Here is a 20,473-nt window from a genome sequence, read left to right as displayed (position 1 = left end):
CTAAAGGACACGGTGACGTTAGCCATTAAATTTTTTGGGGGGCTGCACCAATCTTTCTTTTCTCTCATCACAAGAACGATTTCAGTGTCAGAGAGCATATTTAATGCCTTGAATGTAGCTTATGCCTGATATTATAATGTAGTTGTCAGATTACATCTTAGACGCATTTTAACAAGACAGCCTTTACAGCTGTGTTGTCTGTCTTTGTCATAAACAATCTCTTCCTTTGTCCCCTTTTATTTAAAGATTTTCCAGATCATTTATAATTCATTGAGATTTTGATGATACAATAGTTCACCTGCTGGCAGTGGTAGCGCTGTAATTTAAAAGCACTGCAGATCTGATTACACAGTCAGTCATGGGATAATATTCTCAAATTCACATCTCTCATATCACACCTGCAAAATCGGTGGGTGAACAACTTGATTAAGGTCAAAAAAGATGACTGACTGAGTTGTGACACCCTACCAGAATCAGTTTTAGTGCTGGAGAATGGCAGGATCTTCCAATGCTATATTTTAGTGTGAAGAGGAATTATTAACCAGTCTGCCAGCAGCTAGTAGCATGATTGACAGGTGAGATATGGGTGCTAAAAGCTTCAATAATAAAGAATATAAAAGCCTTTGGTATTTTAGGACTTTACATTTACTTTGCTTTATTACTTGTATCTCTACAAATCACTGTTGCAAGAGATTTTGTTGAACATAGGATTTAGTTTTCTATACCAATATAAAGGAGTGACTTTAGGTCAGATCAGTCTGTCGTGTGGGCAAAGTACTAAATTAAATGAAACCACTGATGAAATTCCAGTGTGGTGCCAATCATGCCGTGCCAGCTTTTGTTTCAGTTTTGTTTTAGTTCTTAAAGTATGTGTCTAAGGGTGTGGCTAACTTTTTTTCGCCAAAGTAAAGTTATATGTATAATTTTGCAGTTGATTGACAGCAATGACATTTTTAAGACTGTAATTTTGGTTATGTCAGCAGACAGCACACAAGTGAAATAGTTCATGGAATAAAAACATCCTGTGTAAAATGAAATGAATGTCAGTCTGGCTTAAAATCTTTGTTTTGAATAAATCATAAAATAACTAGTCTGTTTTCCATTCTGCATCTGCAGTAAGTTAAATGTATTCTGAGTAGATATTGGAAAGATACATTTTTCTCTGTTAGGCGCATTCAATTTATATTTTTTACTGTATTTTGTTTCTTTCAGCCTGTGGAGAAACACTGCAGGAATCTACAGGCAACTTTTCTTCTCCAGGATTTCCAAATGGTTATCCTTCCTACACACATTGCATATGGAGAATCTCTGTGACCCCAGGGGAGAAGGTATTTTAACATTCCCTCAGCTAAACACAGATACTATTTTCAAAATAAAATGTTGCGTTTCTTTAGCTTTTCATTTACGTTTAAAGCTTGCATAATAATTGAAAACAATGGTATACCATAAAAAAATGGGACCATGAACTATGTGCTATTGACTTGACTTTGGTCTGTGGCAATAGAACCACATCATCTATTCGGTGGCTGTCCATGTGAAATGAAGGCATGATTTCAATCTGCTACATGTTTGCATCATGAAATCCCTTCAAAACTGGCTTCCAATTCAGTTGGTGGTTCGGTGTAAAGGTGGAAGGGGTAGTGTAGGCTCCTGAATGGTCTCTTCTCCAGCACGGGCTTGGGCGAGCTGTGTGGGGCTGATAGCTGGGCTCTGCCTAAGGAAGCTCTTAGTATGTTGAATGAGATGTTTCTGAAGTAAAACAGAATAACGTGGGGTAAAGAAAGTGTCATTGTAGATGTTCCCTGGTATCAGTTCTAGTGCATATAGTTTTACTTTCTGGGCATAAATTTTCGGGGGAAAAGTGGCGGGGGGGGGGGGGGGGGGGGGAATATTGGCTTGGTGAGAGCAGTTCAGGGAGAGAAGTGTGCCATCCTAGTGAAAGCAAAACCTGTTCTTCTTGTGTACACTTTCAAAACATGCTAGCTGAATCTTGTTTTATATTACTGGCTCAAATACTAGCCTGCCTCAAAATAAATAAGGATAGAGGGAGTGATGGGAAGTTTCACCTGAGACAAAATATGCAGGAAAAAAAAAGATGTAAGTTTTTTTACAGGAAGTGGTGGCTGATGTTAAGCAAATACAGCCTAAAGACTGAAATATAGAACCTATCACTGGCCTCAGTACTGGAGAGTCCAAAGAGGAAAACCCAGCATTTGCCCCCAGCTATTTCAGTCAGTTTTGTCAGTGGTCTCCCACTCCATATTGGACATAGTTTTCTCCTGTTTGGATTACTTTATTCCGTGTTTCTTTCAGCTCAGGGTCGTGGTAGATGCCAAGAATATATGTTCTTGATGTGCTAATAGATCCTGAGGAGCTGTAAGAGCATTTGCCACTGTGGGGGATGAAAGCAAAGTCATTTGGAAAGCGTTCGCCCTCCTCTGGGCAAAAGCCAGAGACAGGAGGAAAAATAAACACACTCTGTGCTGGGAGGGTGTGGTTGGCTCTGCAGGTTGTCAGGGAAAAACAAATGAAAACAGATGAGTAAGAGAAGGTTTGTGCAAAAGATGCAAATTAATCTAGATAGGTAATTTTATGTCCCCACTGTTTGTGTTGCTTCTTAGACACTGCTGTGAAAACAACAGAAATGGCTTAGATTTCTATTCCTCAGTTTAAAAAATTAAAAAATTGTAGTGTTCATCTACAATTATTATTAGCTTTTGAAAACTATTAATATATGAGCTAGGAAATGGTCATGCTTAAGTATTCCTAGCATACTGCAACTTTGTGTAAGCCTATCTGTGGATGTTAGTGTAGTTGTAATATATTTGTAATACCATTATGTCTTGAGATTGGAACCACCACTGGAGCTGTATCATACTGTACAAAAGCTTAATGGGGGAAAGCCCCTGTCTTGAAGTCAACAATGTAAGAAGACTGGCTCCCTTCCTATCTTAGCCCTCACCCCAAACGGGGAAAAAGACTAAACAATTTTCTAATTGAAATTTGACATGACAAGTTGTGTCTGTAGGGCACTGTTCTGACCTCCAGCTCTCACAGTCTCTGTATAGTTCAGCAAGAACAAAGTAAATTATACTTGTGCTAATGTCAAAAGCCTGTTTTGTCAGTGCTATTCCTACAGGATATTGTCTATCTTGAGATAAAGGACCCTATTTGCAGCAAGTACTTGATGTGAATAGCAGATAGCAGAAATTAGGTCTAAATCTTAACTAATGCATATATCACGGTACCTTGGACACACATTATGCTTGATCCCAAATTTTCTCAGTAAATGATGATAACATATTCACGTTATGAAGGGAAAATAATTTTTTTTTTTTTTTCCTCTGTTTGCTGCTTTGACCCTGATAGATCTCAGGAATATTGTGTGGAGGTTAGGGTACATATAAGTACATCACATCATGTTCTGAAATGTCAGTGAGCACTTTAGTCACCTAAAAATAAACTGAAAAAGCATCAGTCCAGATTGTCTAGCTCTTGTCTCTTATTTATTGAGATTTAACATTGTGCTGTTTGAGCATAATTTAGAGGACTTCTATTCTATCCATACTGCTTTCTGCAAGTACAGGCACTTCTGATCTTTGATGGCAAGAAATTCAATGAAGGATGGAACTGCGGTGGTATGCACTAGCTGCAGCATTCCTTTTATTGATAGGCATCATAAATTGCCAGCCCAACCTGAAATGTGTGCGTCCCTATTACTAAAACAAGGCAGTTCATTCACCTTTTACTTTCTCTCAAGATTTAAGACTATATGGTAAACAGCTGTACACAGTATATCTATACACAGAAAAATCTCTGGGGGAGGATTGTGTTAGTAATACTGTATGCCCTCTGCCAGAGCAAATCCCGCCTTCTGGTGTGTAGAAATTTTGTTGGCATAGGGAGTTGCAACTGTGGTTTTTTTTAATCCACCTTTTTGAATAGGTTACATTACTTCCCAATTTTCCTTAATCTCTTACATGAATGATAAAATAAGACAGATAAATCCTAGGTTGATATGGGAAAAAAATGCCACCTGCAGAAAATTTAGTTAGTACTACCTGGTGTTTGCTATATATTTTGTGCTTTCTTATCCCAGGCAGTAGGAGGTATGATATATTCTCTCTGAAGCTGCAGTAGCACAATTGAATCTGCTGTGTAATCAATAATTCCTTAATTAATAATTCCTGACAAATACCCATTGATTGTTTTTCCTGTGAAGACTTTCAGCTATCCTGTCCCCTTGAACAAGCTCTGCCTTGTCTGTAGCTCTATTTAATACTTTGCAGAACTGCAAATCAGAATCTTAAATATATTTATACTTGTTTGGTTCCCAACCAGCAATCATGCTGTGACAGCTTGGGGGTTCTGCCTATGTACAGCTAATGAATTCTGGTCAATGTTAAGGAATTGCTGTATCATCAAATACCTTGGCATGTCAGAGTGAGAAAAGGCTGTGAAGGTTATTTCATGTAGTTTCAAAAGTGGGGGCCATTGAGAAGGCTCATTAAATTTTAATGGTTTCCGTTTAGATAGCAGCACTTTGAGACAATGACGTGATCACACCTGAGTAAAACCATCCTTTTCCCAACTTTATCCTGGCAACTAAGGTTTGGAAAAAGGCAAATTTCCAAACAGAAAACAGAGAAATCTGATGTTTCAGCTGTGTCATGGAAAATGGAAAACTTGTGACTACACTGGTGAGAGACCTCCAGGCTCTACACAGCTGAGCTAATGGAGGAGGTATGGGATGTGACTTCCATAACTTGCTTCCAACAGAGCCAGCTGTGTTAGCTTAAGCAGCTGTGGAAGGTAGCCTGACCTTAATCCAGGTGTCTGCATCTCATCTGGGTAGAGAAAAAGGCTCCCCCTTGTGAATCACTCTGCCTGCACAGCTGGGGTGAGGTGGGCATGGGTGGAAAAGGACAAGGAGGCTGCTGAGGGCAGTAGGGTTTTCAAGTAGTACGGCTAGATACAGAGATACCTACCTACGGTCTGAGAAACTCAGAAAAAAAAGAAGGTAAGAGTTTAGAAGGAATCTGAACTGCAAAGCGGATGAGCTAAGAACAACAAAAATTTTGTAGTTGGTGAGGCCTCTTCATTTGAAGGACAAGTTGAAGAAGAAGCAGTCTGCAAAGGACAGACAGAATTGCTGTATGAATGAGAAAATATACAGGACCTCTCTGCCATCCTCAGAGGTACATTCAAATAGCACTTGGAAATGTAATAAAAAGCTGAAGCAGAGGAAAGCATATGAATGATTGTACTTTTAGCCAGATCTGCATATTTCTCCTGGAGAATAACATGGTAAGTAGCTGGGCTTGGAATTCTGATAATATTTGTGCATTTATTTCTTCAGCACATGTCCCTGAAGGAGTGCCTGAGTAGTAAAGGCAAAATACCCCGTGGGTTAGACATCTAGGAAAGGGTGCACGTAAGCTGGAAGAAGTTTGAGAGATGTAGCAGTCTGGGTAAGGGTGCATGTAAGCTACAAGAAGTTTGAGAGGTGTAGCAGTATGCAAAAGCAAAGAGGTGAGTTGTGAGGTTCCCTTTCTGGGAAGGAATGGCACAGGAAGCCTGCATCCAGGAAATAAGACAGGGAAATCAAAATAAGAGGTGCTGCAGTTAGACTAAAAGAAGCATGAGAACATGTGGATGGTCACAACTACAGTAACCTGGTGAATGCCAGCTGAGAGGATCAACTAATGCTTTAATGCATACGATTTTTAGATAAACAGTGCAATAGTCTGGAAACTGAGTAGTACAGCATTGAAGGATTTCTGTCAATTTTCTCAGTAACACTGGAAAGAAAAGATTCTTCCTATTTTACAAAATTAAAAAAAAAATCCAAAAACCATTCTCCACCAAGGCCCTGGTGAAAAACTGACAAGGGAAAAATGAGACCTGTCTGAAGAGAGACGTAGCTCTATAGTTGGATTGAAGATAGAGGTTGTTAGGTAGAAACCCAGATTGTAGTGCTTGCTCTGCTGAGAGTGCATCCAAAGTGTGTGCTGAATCATTCCAGTTGTCCCTCTGCTGTTGAAATTTGTTCTACTTAACCTGACTAGCCACATCTGAAATGGGAAAGGAGTCTTAAAAGTTTAGCTCACAGAACTTGCAGAGATATAGGAGACCTAGAATCAAATCTTGGTTGTCTCAAAGTTGGAAGTTCAAATCCTTGGAGTTCAACAGTGGACTGTCTGGATAATTTGCTTATTGGCTTTCACAAAAAAACCCCCACCCCTCCCAAAAGACACCAGCAACACTCCCTCCTTTTCCCCCCACTCTATTCCCTACCTGCGCTAGCTTTGAAAGCACTGATTTGATGTATTTTCTATATAAAAACTCTTCATTGTTCTAATTCACTGGATGTTTAAATGGGTTTCATTACCTTTTTAAATGCCATGCTTATGAACACATCCCTTATCTCTATAATACAAAATATTAATTGAAATTGTTTTTTTCATTAGGACTTAATTTGCTTTGTTTTTGAAAGTTCAGGGAAAGGGTATCCATACTGAAAAATAGTTCAAGATATTAGAATATCTATTACTGCAAACCTTCAGTATAAGGAACATGTTTTCCTTAAATATATTCATTTCTACTGTAATTTTTATTGCAACAAAGAGAAGGGATTGCACAGCAATTGTGTCTGATTTCAGATTAGTCCATTTTCATCTCTGAGCTCAGGAAGGAAGCCTGCAGTATAATTTGATGACTATTCATTGTTATAGGTCTTTACAATTCAGAGTGCCAATGGCAGCCTCGACGTGAGTTAATATTACCTAAATACATTTCCAAAGTATCAAACTAACACTGAAGCTGACATTCTTTGCATGTAGATCTGAGACTAAATTATTGCCTCCCTTTGTGTCCCTAAAATGACAGAAGGAAGGGGCCAAAAGAGAGAGGGCAGGCTATATTTGTTGCATCTGCTACACTAAAAATGTACCAAAGCTGCTTGCAGGATGTTCCCATGAAGAACACAGTGCTAGAGGCAGACTGCTGTTTAAGCAACCCTTTTGCAGGTTTTGTGGATGTGGTAGCAGCTTGTGGATATAAATGTTTGGCCATACTCAACCATCAGAACAGGTATTCGTTTATTCAGTGCTGTCCTGATGGTCCTTGGCATGCTTCATGTCCCATACCTTCATCCCACAAGGCTGCCAGCATAACGTGCCTCACTGTACAGGACTTCTGGCTGTTGGGTTTTATGTGTAGCCTTACAGATGTTTTCCGTTTCCCATGGCATCATGGTATTAAAGGCAAAAGCTGAACAGAATCACCTGTGAGCTTGGTCTTCCACCCAAACAGTCAGTAGTGTCAGCACTAGGGGATAGGGGAAGATACAGCTTTTAAGATTAAGTCAGAAAGTTTCCTATTCTCCACTGAAAACAAAAGAGATTTTTGAGAGTGTGATTGCTCGTATGGATGTACTTAGTTATTCTTTGTGGAAAGTAAGTGAAAGCAAAACACCTGCTAGCCTAATGTTAAGACACATAGTGTTTTGCTATGAAAGATTGTCTCCATTTTGCATTGTTTGGAGAAGAGTCTTACTGTGAGACTCTACCACCTACACACCCAAATCACCGAGGTTTATTTTATCTTTAAATTAGCTTCCTCCAATAGCTAGTAGTTTTTATCTTCTTAAAATTAAACAGTCTGAAAAAGTTTTACCTTTCTGGTTTAATATTGTACTATGTTGTTGTTGGAGAGACACATGGTGCCTTCAGAGGAGATGGAAGTAAACCATCCTATCTGACTATCTGGGCCCATTGTTCCAGTTATGGTGTTTTATTTCCTCCTTGCAGCTGGACTAAGGGTAAATCCTTCTCCTTTCAACTGACACTCACAGCTGCTTCATAGGCTGCCATGGAAATATATTTTTGCAGTGTGAGGTAGTTGCTACTGTGCAGCAATCCATGTTTGCTTTATAATAGCAGGTTTCGATTGTGAGTTCCTAGGATCAAAGCTAAAAATAAAACCACTTCTATGCTTATATGTGAATAAAGAAGATTTTTAGTTAGGTTGAAATATTTATTAATCTACACTGAGGAACTGATTTGGAAGAAGACGAATTCGTTTTCCAAATACAGCTAAATCCAATGAAAGGGTATTGGAAACGATTTTATAATACTAAATATGAATTATTTTTAATCTTCTTGTTCTGACTTACCCCTGAAATTGCAGGACATGATGCTAAGGCTGTCCCAGTCAGTCAGGGTCCAAACTGTAGCTATTGTGTCATCCTGTGATCCAGGATGAATCCTATTCCTGTGTTAAAAGTGTAAGTTTATGGCAGTTTGGGATTAGTATTTCTAAACCAAAGTGGGATAATGTAATGGCCTAGGGTAGTCCTGGTATTAAGTATTGAAAATATGCCTATTTACAGATGTGCTCAGTAAAATTGGGAGTTCAAAAGTTCCAGAAATGCACAGAAATCAGATTTCTGGATAAAAAGCTTTATTATATTTTCATTAAGAGTCATTAAGGGGCTGTGTACCATTTGTTTTAGTGCTATTGCTTTCAGCATTACTGTCCACCATTGTCAGTATTTAACTTGTCTGAAAGTAAATTATCTTGTCAAAACATAGAATCATAGAATCATTAAGGTTGGAAAAGACCTCTAAGATCATCGAGTCCAACCGTCAACCCAACACCACCATGCCCACTAAACCATGTCCCTAAGCGCCTCATCTACACGGCTTTTCAATACTTCCAGGGATGGGGACTCAACCACTTCCCTGGGCAGCTGTTCCAGTGTTTAACCACTCTTTTAGTAAAGAAATTTTTCCTTATATCCAATCTAAACCTCCCCTGGCGCAACTTGAGGCCATTTCCTCTTGTCCTATTGCTTGTTACTTGGGAGAAGAGACCGACACCCACCTCGCTACAACCTCCTTTCAGGTAGTTGTAGAGAGCGATGAGGTCTCCCCTCAGCCTCCTCTTCTCCAGGCTAAACAGTCCCAGCTCCCTCAGCCGCTCCTCATAAGACTTGTTCTCCAGACCCTTCACTACCTTCGTTGCCCTTCTCTGGACACGCTCCAGCACCTCGATATCCTTCTTGTAGTGAGGGGCCCAAAACTGAACACAATATTCGAGGTGCGGCCTCACCAGGGCCGAGTACAGGGGCACGATCACTTCCCTACTCCTGCTGGCCACACTATTTCTGATACAGGCCAGGATGCCGTTGGCCTTCTTGGCCGCCTGGGCACAATGCCGGCTCATGTTCAGCTGGCTGTCAACCAGCACCCCCAGGTCCTTTTCCGCCAGGCAGCTTTCCAGCCACTCTTCCCCAAGCCTGTAGCGCTGCATGGGGTTGTTGTGGCCGAAGTGCAGGACCCGGCACTTGGCCTTGTTGAATCTCATACAGTTGGCCTGGGCCCATCGATCCAGCCTGTCCAGGTCCCTCTGCAGAGCCTTCCTACCCTCGAGCAGATCAACACTCTTGCCCAACTTGGTGTTGTCTGCAAACTTCCTGAGGGAGCACTCGATCCCCTTATCCAGATCATCGATAAAGATATTGAACAAGACCGGTCCCAAAACTGAGCCCCGGGGAACACCGCTCGTGACCGGCCGCCAACTGGATGTAACTCCATTCACCACAACTCTCTGGGCCCGGCCGTCCAGCCAGTTTTTGACCCAGCGCAGAGTCCACCTGTCTAAGCCGTGAGCCGCCAGCTTCTCTAGGAGAATGCTGTGGGAGACGGTGTCAAAGGCCTTGCTGAAGTCCAGGTAGACCACATCCACAGCCTTTCCCTCATCCACTAGGCGGGTCACCTGGTCATAGAAGGAGATCAGGTTGGTCAAGCAGGACCTGCCTCTCATGAATCTGTGCTGGCTGGGCCTGGTCCCCTGGTTGTCCCACTCATGCCTTGTGAGCGCCCTCAAGGTGAACCGCTCCATAATCTTCCCCGGCACCGAGGTGAGGCTGACAGGCCTGTAGTTCCCTGGATCCTCCTTCTGGCCCTTCTTGTAGATGGGCATTCACATTGGCAAGCCTCCAGTCGTCCGGGACCTCCCCCATTAACCAGGACTGCTGATAAATGAAGGAGAGTGGCTTGGCGAGCTCCTCCGCCAGCTCCCTCAGCACTCTCGGGTGGATCCCATCCAGCCCCATAGACTTGTGAGCGTCCAGGTGGCATAGCAGGTCGTTGACTGCTTCCTCTTGGATTATGGGGGGTTTATCCTGCTCGCCGTCCCCGTCTTCCAGCTCGGGGGGCCGAGTACCCTGAGGATAACTGGTCTGCCTGTTAAAGACTGAGGCAAAGAAGGCATTGAGTACCTCAGCCTTTTCCTCATCCTCGGTGACAATGTTCCCCCCCTGCATCCAATAAAGGATGGAGATTCTCCTTGGCTCTCTTCTTGTCATTAATATATTTGTAAAAACATTTTTTGTTGTCTTTAACGACAGCGGCCAGATTGTGCTCTAGCTGGGCTTTTGCCTTTCTCATTTCCTCTCTGCATGACCTAACAAGATCCCTGTACTCTTCTTGAGTCACCTGCCCCTTCTTCCACAAGTGGTAAACTCTCCTTTTTTTTCCTGAGTCCCAGCAAAAGCTCCCCGTTCAGCCAGGCCGGTCGTCTTCCCCGCCCGTTCTTCTTATGGTGTATAGGGACAGCCTGCTCCTGCGCCTTTAAGACTCCTTCTTGAAGATCGTCCACCCTTCCTGGACCCCTTTGCCCTTCAGGACCATCTCCCAAGGGACTCTCTCAACCAGCGTCCTGAACAGGCCAAAGTCCGCCCTCCGGAAGTCCATGGTTGCGGTTTTGCTGGCCCCCCTCCTTACTTCACCGAGAATGGAGAATTCTAAACAGTAGTAGAAGAAAACACAAACCAAAATAAAATAACAATTTTTTTTTACAACTGTCAGGGCTGATTATAGTCAGAATGGAATGGAAGAGGAATTGGCAGGAGAATTATCAAATAACATACTTAAAATTATATTAGCACATTATTTTACCTTATTAGCATTCTCAAATTTTTATTTCTCAGTGAAAAGCTCCCTATAAGAAATTAAATGTGAGTAGTCTGTCTTGAATCTGCTCAAATAAATATATAATATTAAATAAAAAACTTTTAATGTTCCCAAACAACTTTTACTTACTATAAGAAATAATTGAGGAGAGGTTAATTAAGTGTCTAAGTAGTTGGAATCCTGTTACAGGTGACCACTCTGGCTTCAGTTCTGCAGAATGTTGTTGTGATCATTTTCTACTATTAACCACACATGATTTAATTAGGTGTTCTCCTCTGATTGCAGATTGTTTTAAACTTCACCACCATGGACCTTTACAAGAGCAGTCTCTGTTGGTACGACTATATTGAAGTGAGAGATGGCTACTGGAGAAAATCACCTCTGCTTGGTATGCAACCGTTGAATGCTGCACTGTCGATAGTTACCATACTCATTGAGTTCAATGGACTTGCTTGCTCTTGAACCCACAACAAACCTCTTGGGTTTTAGATATATTCTTGACACCTAAACTTGGGGATGGGAAAAAACTCTAAATGGCCTCAAATAAGTCATTTATTTGACTTCAAGCCTCAAGCCTTCCTTTCATTGCAGTTAGCTGTTATTCAGCTACATGTGTGGAAAAGAGGAAAACTACAAAATGTGCAACATTTTGCTTTGCTTATGGGTATTGAAATATGAAGTTGCTATAGTTTTGTTCACAGAAATGGGGAAATAGTATACAGACAAATCTATAGAGCATGTGATGCACACGTACTGTGGTTGAGAGCACCCACTGTAGAGTTGTACTTATGAGCTCTGTTCCTGTACTTTTTAAATTATGAATAGAAGATTACTTCTATTTCTTCTTTGCATGTCCTTCCCTGCTTTTGCAGAGAAGAGACATGCAAGGCAATAATGAATTGTCTTTGAGTTGCAACTAATATGCAGGAAGCTGCAGCCATCCTTTTCTTAATTCAGAGGGTTGGTGGGGAGATTTCACACCCCATAATGCCACTACCCAATCCAGAGGCTCTGTTTGACATCCCATGATCTTTTCTGATTGAAACTGGGGATTTCAGATCATAGGAAACATGAATGCCTCCAACTTCTTGGGTAGTTTTGTTGTTGTTTTTAGAATGAAGACTAAAACTATTTGTTAGCGTCGTAACAGCCACAATTTAAAAGCAGCAAAAAAGAAAGAAAAATAAGCTGATACAGAGGACAGCTTTTTAACAGTAGTGCCTATTTTCTTGGCCTTAAAAAGAAAAGAAAGAAGAAATAATTAAGATCAGACAGTAATTACCCTTTTCTCCTGTTCCTTTCTCTATCACTTAAACAGAAATTTCACCTACCTAGGCTGAATTCAGGAGGATAATACAGTCTAGGGTCATTTGGATGTTAGTTTTTAAATAGCTTTGGTCCTTAAACACAATGAGCAGTATTACTGTGACCTAGATTATGTTCCTCTCTTAAGATTAGTACTCAATTTCCCCTTTCAAAATGCCTGGGTTTGTATGTATAGAAACAATCTATAACAATAATTTTTCCACTTAATTCCCCTAAGGTTTTATACTTAGACTTGTGAGCCTGACTGCAATGAAAAGAAGTACTGAAAGCTTTATAATAAAATCTTTGTGTATTAGGTCCTGATCTGCAGAAACACATGTGCTTAACCATAAGCGTGTGAATAGTTCCACTGAGTTGGTTATGCTACTCCTGTTTATAATGTTAAACACTTGTATAAATGTTTGCAGCGTTTGGCTTCAGAGGCGGCAGAAAATGCAGTTACTGGTTGCATGTTTTTAGGCAGGTTTTGTGGTGACAAACTGCCAGAAGTCCTCGCATCCTCCGACAGCAGGATGTGGATCGAGTTCCGCAGCAGCAGCAACTGGGTTGGGAAGGGTTTTGCAGCAATTTATGAAGGTAAACCTCTTATAACATTAAAAATTACTTGATTATGGAGGAAAAATATTAACCAGATACCTTTGGATATTTAAAAAAATAAAAAAAGTCAGAAATAACCTAATATGAAATTGGTACTTTATTACTAAAAGAGACCGTAGGTGTTAACTTACTACACAGGACATTTTGAAACTCTTCCTGTGATCAGATTTCAGATGACCTCTTTTCCAGGGACACCACTGATAATGTTCATAAGTGTTTTTTACTAGTCGTTTAACTAGCTAAATGTGTGTGTTCTTGCGCTTAGTGTGTGGAAAGATTTCTTTTAGTACTTTCTGTTTATTCTTCAGAAAAATCTGACTTAAGTTTTCCATATGCTCTGGGATTACTTAATAGAGACACTCCTACACACTAAGTATAGTAGCAAGTCAACATTCACCTGTTTAAAATAGAGCCTGTTTTCTTAAATATTGAATCTATGGTAGTAAACTGTGTAATTTAGTTGATATTCACAGATCTTTGCATGATTATCAGTATGGACCCTGAAAAGTGCATTTACTTTTCATGAAAATGTTTTTTATTTAAATTAGCTGTTTCTTCAAATTTAGTGTAAGCTTAAAGTGATAAACTGTAGGTTAAAATGCATAGATCATTATAAAATGAGATCTGTCTCATTTGTCTCTTTCTAAAGGTTAGTAAATATTAATGAAGAATGTTAAATGTATTTCAAAGGTGAACAAAAAGTAAAATTTAATTATTTTGACCTTTTAAATATATTCTGTAAAATGTATAGATTCAGACTATCCATGATTCCAAAGTCGTCTTGAACATTGTAGACGTGTTTAGAGCTATTAGAAATGCTGCATTATATTCACTAACTGAAATACGTATAGTGGTTTGAATGGATTGTGTTTTCAATAATTTGTCCTTGGTAGACTTTTTAAGTCTTCTGCAGAATAATCTTGTCATTAGTTTTAAAAAGGGGAGCATAAAATATCAGTTTGGGCATGGGAAACAGAAAATGTCATTACAGACAATAAGAATTTTATGCTTTTATCAGCTATCTGTGGAGGTGAAATCCACAAAAATGAAGGCCAGATCCAGTCTCCCAATTATCCTGATGACTACAGACCGATGAAGGAATGTGTGTGGAAAATAACGGTGTCAGAAAACTACAATGTAGGATTAACCTTTCAAGCATTTGAGGTAAAGCCTTTTAACTGATCTCAGAAAAGCATCCAGTGGATAAGTGACAGTGACATTTAAAGGAATCCTCAGTAAACCTGTGAATGAATTTAAGAATTCTCTATGAAAACTAAGCTCCAGAATCCAATTCTACTCTCCATGAAGCCTTCCATTCTGCAGAAATTTTCAAGAAGATTAAAGGTTTTTCATGTTTTCTATGCTATTTGAATTAGAATGTTTAAAGTACTAACAATAGTCGCAGTTTAGCAAATACATAATCCAGTTCAGCAAGGCTGCTTTAATATTCTGTTAAATAATTGGGATTTTTTTTATCTTTGCTAAATCTTACTGTTAAAAAGGAATGTCTATCTGGAAAGAAACCACTATGTTTTTTGGCTTCTGTTTTGAGAAGAAAGAAAAAAAAAAAAGCCTACTTAAATTCAGTTTACAAATCTATATTTAGTGAGGGAAGAAAAAAGCCATGGTGAGTCATACTTGCGTGTCTTTAGTGTACATCTCTCTGTGTATAACATTGCTAAACAGTGGTAAACTATTGTATAACAAAGACAAATAATATTTCATATTTTTTATGCATACATGATACACTGGCTTGAAGTTTGTAGATAAATTTAGTAACATACTTTGAGTTCACTTGTTTTATTTGAATATGCTTCAGCAGTAACGACATGAAGAACGCTCTTTTTTAAAATCTAAACTTTTTGGCTTTATGGTGCACATAGATATAAACACAGGTATAGTAAATATAATTTCCAACCTGTAATTTTAGTCTTACAGACAGACTTCAAGGGTATGGCACGTTATAGCTATGACTAATGAAAGGTCTGAGCATGAGATAACAAGGGTTTGGGATTTTATCAGCAATTATGAATGTAAACAATGGAAATTTTAATAATTTCACAGATTCTACTTCATTTTCGTGTCCTGAATTAATGTTAGGTCTAGTGCAGACAAGATCAGCTCTCCCTGCCCAAAGAGTTTTCCAAATGCCATTCAGACTCTGCATGGCCTGGCTCAAGATTACTTAACATAGTATGTCAGTCTCTCTTTTTAATCACTGTTGAAAATGAACAATGTTTTCAGTAACTTTCTATAATTTACTGACTAGATATGGAGCTTTTCTAGTCTGCTATTGGTGCTCAGTATTTTTTAGTGTGATCCCAAGAGAAATGGCACTATGCCTCTGCATAAGAGACTTGCCACAGTATTCGATCTCCATGCAGATGCTCAGTGTTGGTCTACAGGCACAGTATATTATCGCTTGAACTGACCCCAGTTCAATATCACCTCTGGGAGAATCAAACTTCCATCTCTTCTTATCTTTCAGGACCTTCTTCTAATCACCAAATTATGGACTACTTGCAGGTATGAAGATGGCATGTTCATGCCTCACCATACAAAGAGTAATTAGAAGCAAAGGACCAGCAAATGAGAGCACAATTTAGTAGGCTAGTGGTTAAGGCTGTAAGAAGAAATGTCCAGTTTTCCCCCCAGACTACTTAGTATTATGGCACTCTCTAGACGTGAAACATACGGACTGACACTTCATAAGAAGAAAGAGGAAATTGAGCAGAAGTATAGCTGAGTGGTAGTCTCAAGTTAGTGCCTCTGCTAGATGTGTTTTGAAAGAGGAAAAAAAAAATTCCCACAGTAGGGACTTGAAAGGTACATACTTTTCCAGGGAGAGTCTGAGCTGTGATTCCAGAGTGGCAAGATGCCCTTGAGCACCAAATGAGGTGCCCCAGAAAGGCACAAGACTTCTGTTATATCTGTCTTCGCAGAGTTTCTTACTGGCTTGTCCACAGGGCTCCCTGCTGAGAGTGAGAGTTGCTTTGGAAACTGCTCTGAAGTGCCTTGCCTAGACATTCTCCATTGGGTCTGATTTCCATTTCAGGTCCAAGCGCCTGAACGTAGGTGTTCTGTTTTTTGGTACTAAGTCCCTCTCTGGACTAAATCCTTGGTGCACTGCCCAGTAAAACAAAAAGTTGTTTAAAAATCACAGTTCTTCGTGCCAGCTGAGATAAAAAAAAGTAAATGTCAGGCCAAAGAGTTATTGCAGCGTGTTTGTGAGAAAATTACTTCTCTGTCCTTTGAAAGGTACAGTTAAGTAAGAGGAATTCTCATTATCCATATGTAATGCTAGAAAAAATAACTGTATAAATAACCTTCACTCTGAAATGAAAGCACTAGGGAAGCTGAGAATTTCAAACATCAGTGAGTCGTCTTGTTTTGCCTGCTGTGGGCAGCGCATTTTCCACTGAGTGTGGGATTACCCTTTCTTATCTGGCTGCCTGATGGGCAGCCAGACTTTCTAGTATCTAGATGACAGCAGAGATGTTGGGACTAGTAACTCCACCTTTTTGCTTCATTGTTACAGTCACCTTTATAATATTGTTCTTTGAAAATTAGTGGTTCTTGTTTGGGTTTTTGTTTTTGTTTTTTTTTTTAAAGAACTTTTGCTGGCACACAGTCTCACCAGCTAAGGCAATCCAGAGGGTTTGTAGAGCTGAGCCATATTAATCTTCCTCATTTGAGTGGCCTTGTTAATCTTTGTGCAGATAGTGTTCATTTAAATTATTTTTACATAAGTCAGGGAATAAAATTTATCTGATCTTCTGATTCCACTAAGCATATATCCCACCTTTTACGACTAAAGTCTATGAACTGAGTCAGATATGTTTACCTGTACTGGAATTTGACTCTATCAACAAATAAATTAACAGTGACAAAAAGTAATTAGAAGATTTCTCCTGAAATATGATTGCTCCCAGATTTGCTCTTCAAAGCCTCTTCTCTTCTCTTTTTCTTTTTTTTTTAATATATATATTTTTTCTGTTGGGGGAGTGCTACAAAACAAAGGTAGTCTGGAATTTTTAACCAAATTTGTTTTAGTCTAAAGCCATTGTTTTTTTCAAAACTGAAACTATGTACAAGGGATTTTCTTTTCTTTTGAGAATGGATGTTGAGAATATCTGTGACTTTCCATTTCACCAGGAGATTTCTTAGTGTTTTCCTGTGCTTATGTGCCTGTCTTAGGAATTTTTCTGGTATTTTCTTAACTTAGTTCTCTAATGCCACTCAAATTCTGTGTTTCCTTCAAGGCCTTCAGGAGCCGATGGTATCTTTCATTCTCCTATAAGCAATGCATTTTTCTGTAAAACCTGTTTGTTTATGCTTTTTGCATTTGCTAACATTTCTTCTCATCCACGTGTAATATCACTCTTGTGAAATTTTAATGCTCCAGTAAATAAGGTTTACAGGATCAGTCCAGTTACAACTAAACTCACTGGGAGTCCTTTCATTAACTTGAGGAGATTTTCTGCCCTTGTAGTAGGAAGAATAAGAGACTACTGCAAACGTAATAGATCTTTGTATGGCAGTGTTCCCAGATGACAGTACCACGACATCTTAAAACCTTAGGTACAGATAAGCAAAGCACATTTTATACTAGTTCTTTTTCATTGGTTACCCTAGTTCTTTTTCATTGGTTACCCAAGTGCCTTAACACCAGTTATCATTTCTCAAAAACACAATACTTACCTGTTAGTTTATATGTAGGTGTAACAATTTAATCCCTTAATATAATAATATTGATAATAATAATGGCATCACTTGCAGTAGTAGTACACTAAAAATAAATGAATGTGGTAGAATGGCCACCTTTTGAACTGTTTTATTGAAAATCAATAGCACTTTGTAAGTTGGTTGATTTTTCTATAGTCTTAGGAAGTTTAGCAACTTACTGCTATACAAAATGTTTTTTTAGCTGTTGTCTTCTGCTAAAAATAGAGTGATTCTCAGAAAAGAAACTAACAGTTCACCTCAATGGGAGTTTGGTACGTGTAACTCAGAGCTGCACTAGGCCTATGAAAAATCATAATTTCCATATTGCCCCATAGAACATGGAAATATGGAAAAAACAGGTGTTAGTTAAAAGTCTTGAGTAGTGAAATGACCACAGACATGTGGGGAAAATACACAGTTCCTTCACTGATATTAGTGGGCTTTGGACCAGGTCACTTCTTTCTGCATCAGAGTGCAACATGATTTTTACTGAGATAACAAGGCAGACTTTGTTTCAAATTGGAATATGATGTCATGTGTTTAAACTTTATTATTTAGATTAACGAAAATTTGGAATCAGTATTACAGTGTCAAAAACTTATCAGTGCTCAGGTAGACACGTGCCTGACCACATTAGTTGCAAACATACAATTGCCATTGAAGTCAGCAATAGGTGGCTGCATCCCAGATCTTCATGACTTCTCTCACTCATTTCCCAAACTCTGGCCCAAAGCAATTCCTGAGCAAACAGCTAAGAAATTACAGTAAATGGCAATATGGATTGTGCCAGAGAAATGAGTGGAGAAAATTACGTATGTAGATGCTTGAAGAATTGGAAAGTTGGAAAGAAGACAGACAAATTTTGTGTGAAAGTGCTATATTTTGATGCCATTAAAATGAAATAAAATCAAATAGCCCCTTCCCCCAATTTTCCTTCTTACATAAAAGAAGCAGAAATCCTAATGTGCTAAATGAAAGCTCCTTAGTCTGTGGTGGTTACTGAGCTTAGTGTTGGTCATAATCCACAATTAGAGCAGAGTACCAGCAGCCACTTGTACTGACTGTGCAGCTTATGTGCAAGACAAACTCTGTCTGGAGATAAGATGTGGATTTTTCTGGGTTTGGTCTGGTTTTGACTTCTTTGTCATTTTAACAGAATTTGCGTGTGCTGAATTAAATTTGAGGCTTCTCCAACCCCTTCCCCCTGACTGCGGTGCCACCCCCCCATCCCTAAACCTGCCTCACGATTCAGCCACTTAGTTGAACAATAGTTTTCTTAGAGGAATTATTTTTGAATGCTTGGATTTCGTTAATTCTTTTATAACTAAGATGCTATATTACTTGAGTAACGTAAAGTAATCCTGCAGTAAAATGACCCAGATCAAGAGGGTTTTTCATGCTGTTGGGAAGGATACTGTCTCAATAAAGACAGGCATCATAAATTATCCAGGCTCCGGATAGGATCACATTTGGGCTGCTACTGCTTTCTTCTTTGGTGCAATTCACACTCTGACTGACTCTGCAAATACTATTATGTAAAGAGTACAAGGCTCGCTACCCAAGTAGAAATGTACACATGTCCGCTCACGTATTATTCTGTGTTTGGATGTCATCTGGCAGGATGTTTAAATGAGAGAGACATTTTCAGTTTTTCTGGTTTCAGTAGGTTTCTCCATCAGTATGGCAAAGATTCACTCATTGACCCAGAAAGTCAAAAGAAGACACCTAAAATCAGGAATCGTGCAACAGAAATCAGACACATCAGCTGCAGAAAAATAATGATTTTTTTTTTTTTTTTGGTCATCTGTTCTATTGGCTACTTAAGAGCTGATAATTTTAGAATTGTGTTTGGATCTAATTCTACAGATGCCCCAAACTCTTAATGCACTGTAAATTTTTACAGTTACCCTGCAACATCAGTGGGTGGTGACAAATGCAAAACTTTTCACTGTGTTGAGGATAAAGGAAGAAAATAAAATATTGATCATCACCTGAAATAGCACAGGTTAATAATGTCTAAAAATCTTATTCATATTCATCAAAATTGAGCTTATTAATATTTCAAAACCAATTAATGTTTCTGACCTGTTTAGTTGTTGAACCATTAATCTTGTATACTTGAGTGTACATGAGAAAGAGGACTTTACTTGAGCTCAGAGTAGGAATTTGACAATATTAGGAAGCTCAGAGGTGAGCGTGTCTTTTTTAGTTACTTTTTTCCAGTTAGACTGCTGTCCTGTGTAACATCTCAACAATTTTTTTCTTGTAGAAAACAAGTATAGTTAAAAACAGTCCAGTGATGCTTGTTCATCCTCCTGATGTTTGAACCCTAAACAGAGAACCCTAACCTCAACTTTGAAAAATTTCTATTCTATTTATTATCTGGTTGATATTTATGGTCAAATTCAAATAGGTCACTTTAAAAATAATTTTTTACAGATTGAAAGACATGATAACTGTGCGTATGACTACTTGGAAATTCGAGATGGAACGAATGAGAACAGTCCTTTAATTGGTCACTTTTGTGGCTATGACAAGCCAGAAGACATTAGATCTACCTCTAATAACCTGTGGATGAAGTTTGTTTCTGATGGAACCGTTAACAAAGCAGGGTTTGCAGCTAACTTTTTTAAAGGTAAATGTTAAAACATATTTTGGGATCTGTGACCTGCTTATCACTTGTTTTTGTACTAGAAAATTATGACAGGATATTAAAAATCTTTCTCAACCTATTTTTCTAATATCAGTTCTGTACTGTCTCCAGCATATTTTTTACCTGGGCATACAATTTTATCAAACCAAAACAGTAGGGGTATTTGAATCTCCTTGTAAAATATGTCCAAAGA

At 39.0% G+C, this 20,473-nt stretch overlaps 1 protein-coding gene across 2 annotated transcripts in view; it reads left to right on the top strand.

Moving 5' to 3' along the window:
• TLL1 (tolloid like 1) overlaps positions 1-20,473 on the top strand; it is a 143,725-nt gene that overhangs the window by 93,270 nt on the left and 29,982 nt on the right. For both annotated transcript variants that reach the window (XM_076336561.1, XM_076336563.1), the window contains 5 exons: positions 1,213-1,328; positions 11,265-11,367; positions 12,765-12,881; positions 13,921-14,066; positions 20,067-20,262. In XM_076336561.1, the coding sequence (XP_076192676.1) occupies positions 1,213-1,328; positions 11,265-11,367; positions 12,765-12,881; positions 13,921-14,066; positions 20,067-20,262 (678 nt within the window). The remainder of the gene's footprint in view (positions 1-1,212; positions 1,329-11,264; positions 11,368-12,764; positions 12,882-13,920; positions 14,067-20,066; positions 20,263-20,473) is intronic.

Source organism: Aptenodytes patagonicus, chromosome 4 (genome assembly GCF_965638725.1).
Source record: "Aptenodytes patagonicus chromosome 4, bAptPat1.pri.cur, whole genome shotgun sequence".
Taxonomy (NCBI): domain Eukaryota; kingdom Metazoa; phylum Chordata; class Aves; order Sphenisciformes; family Spheniscidae; genus Aptenodytes; species Aptenodytes patagonicus.
The sequence above is the reverse complement of the archived record's forward strand: the minus strand, read 5'-3'. Positions and strand labels throughout refer to the sequence as shown.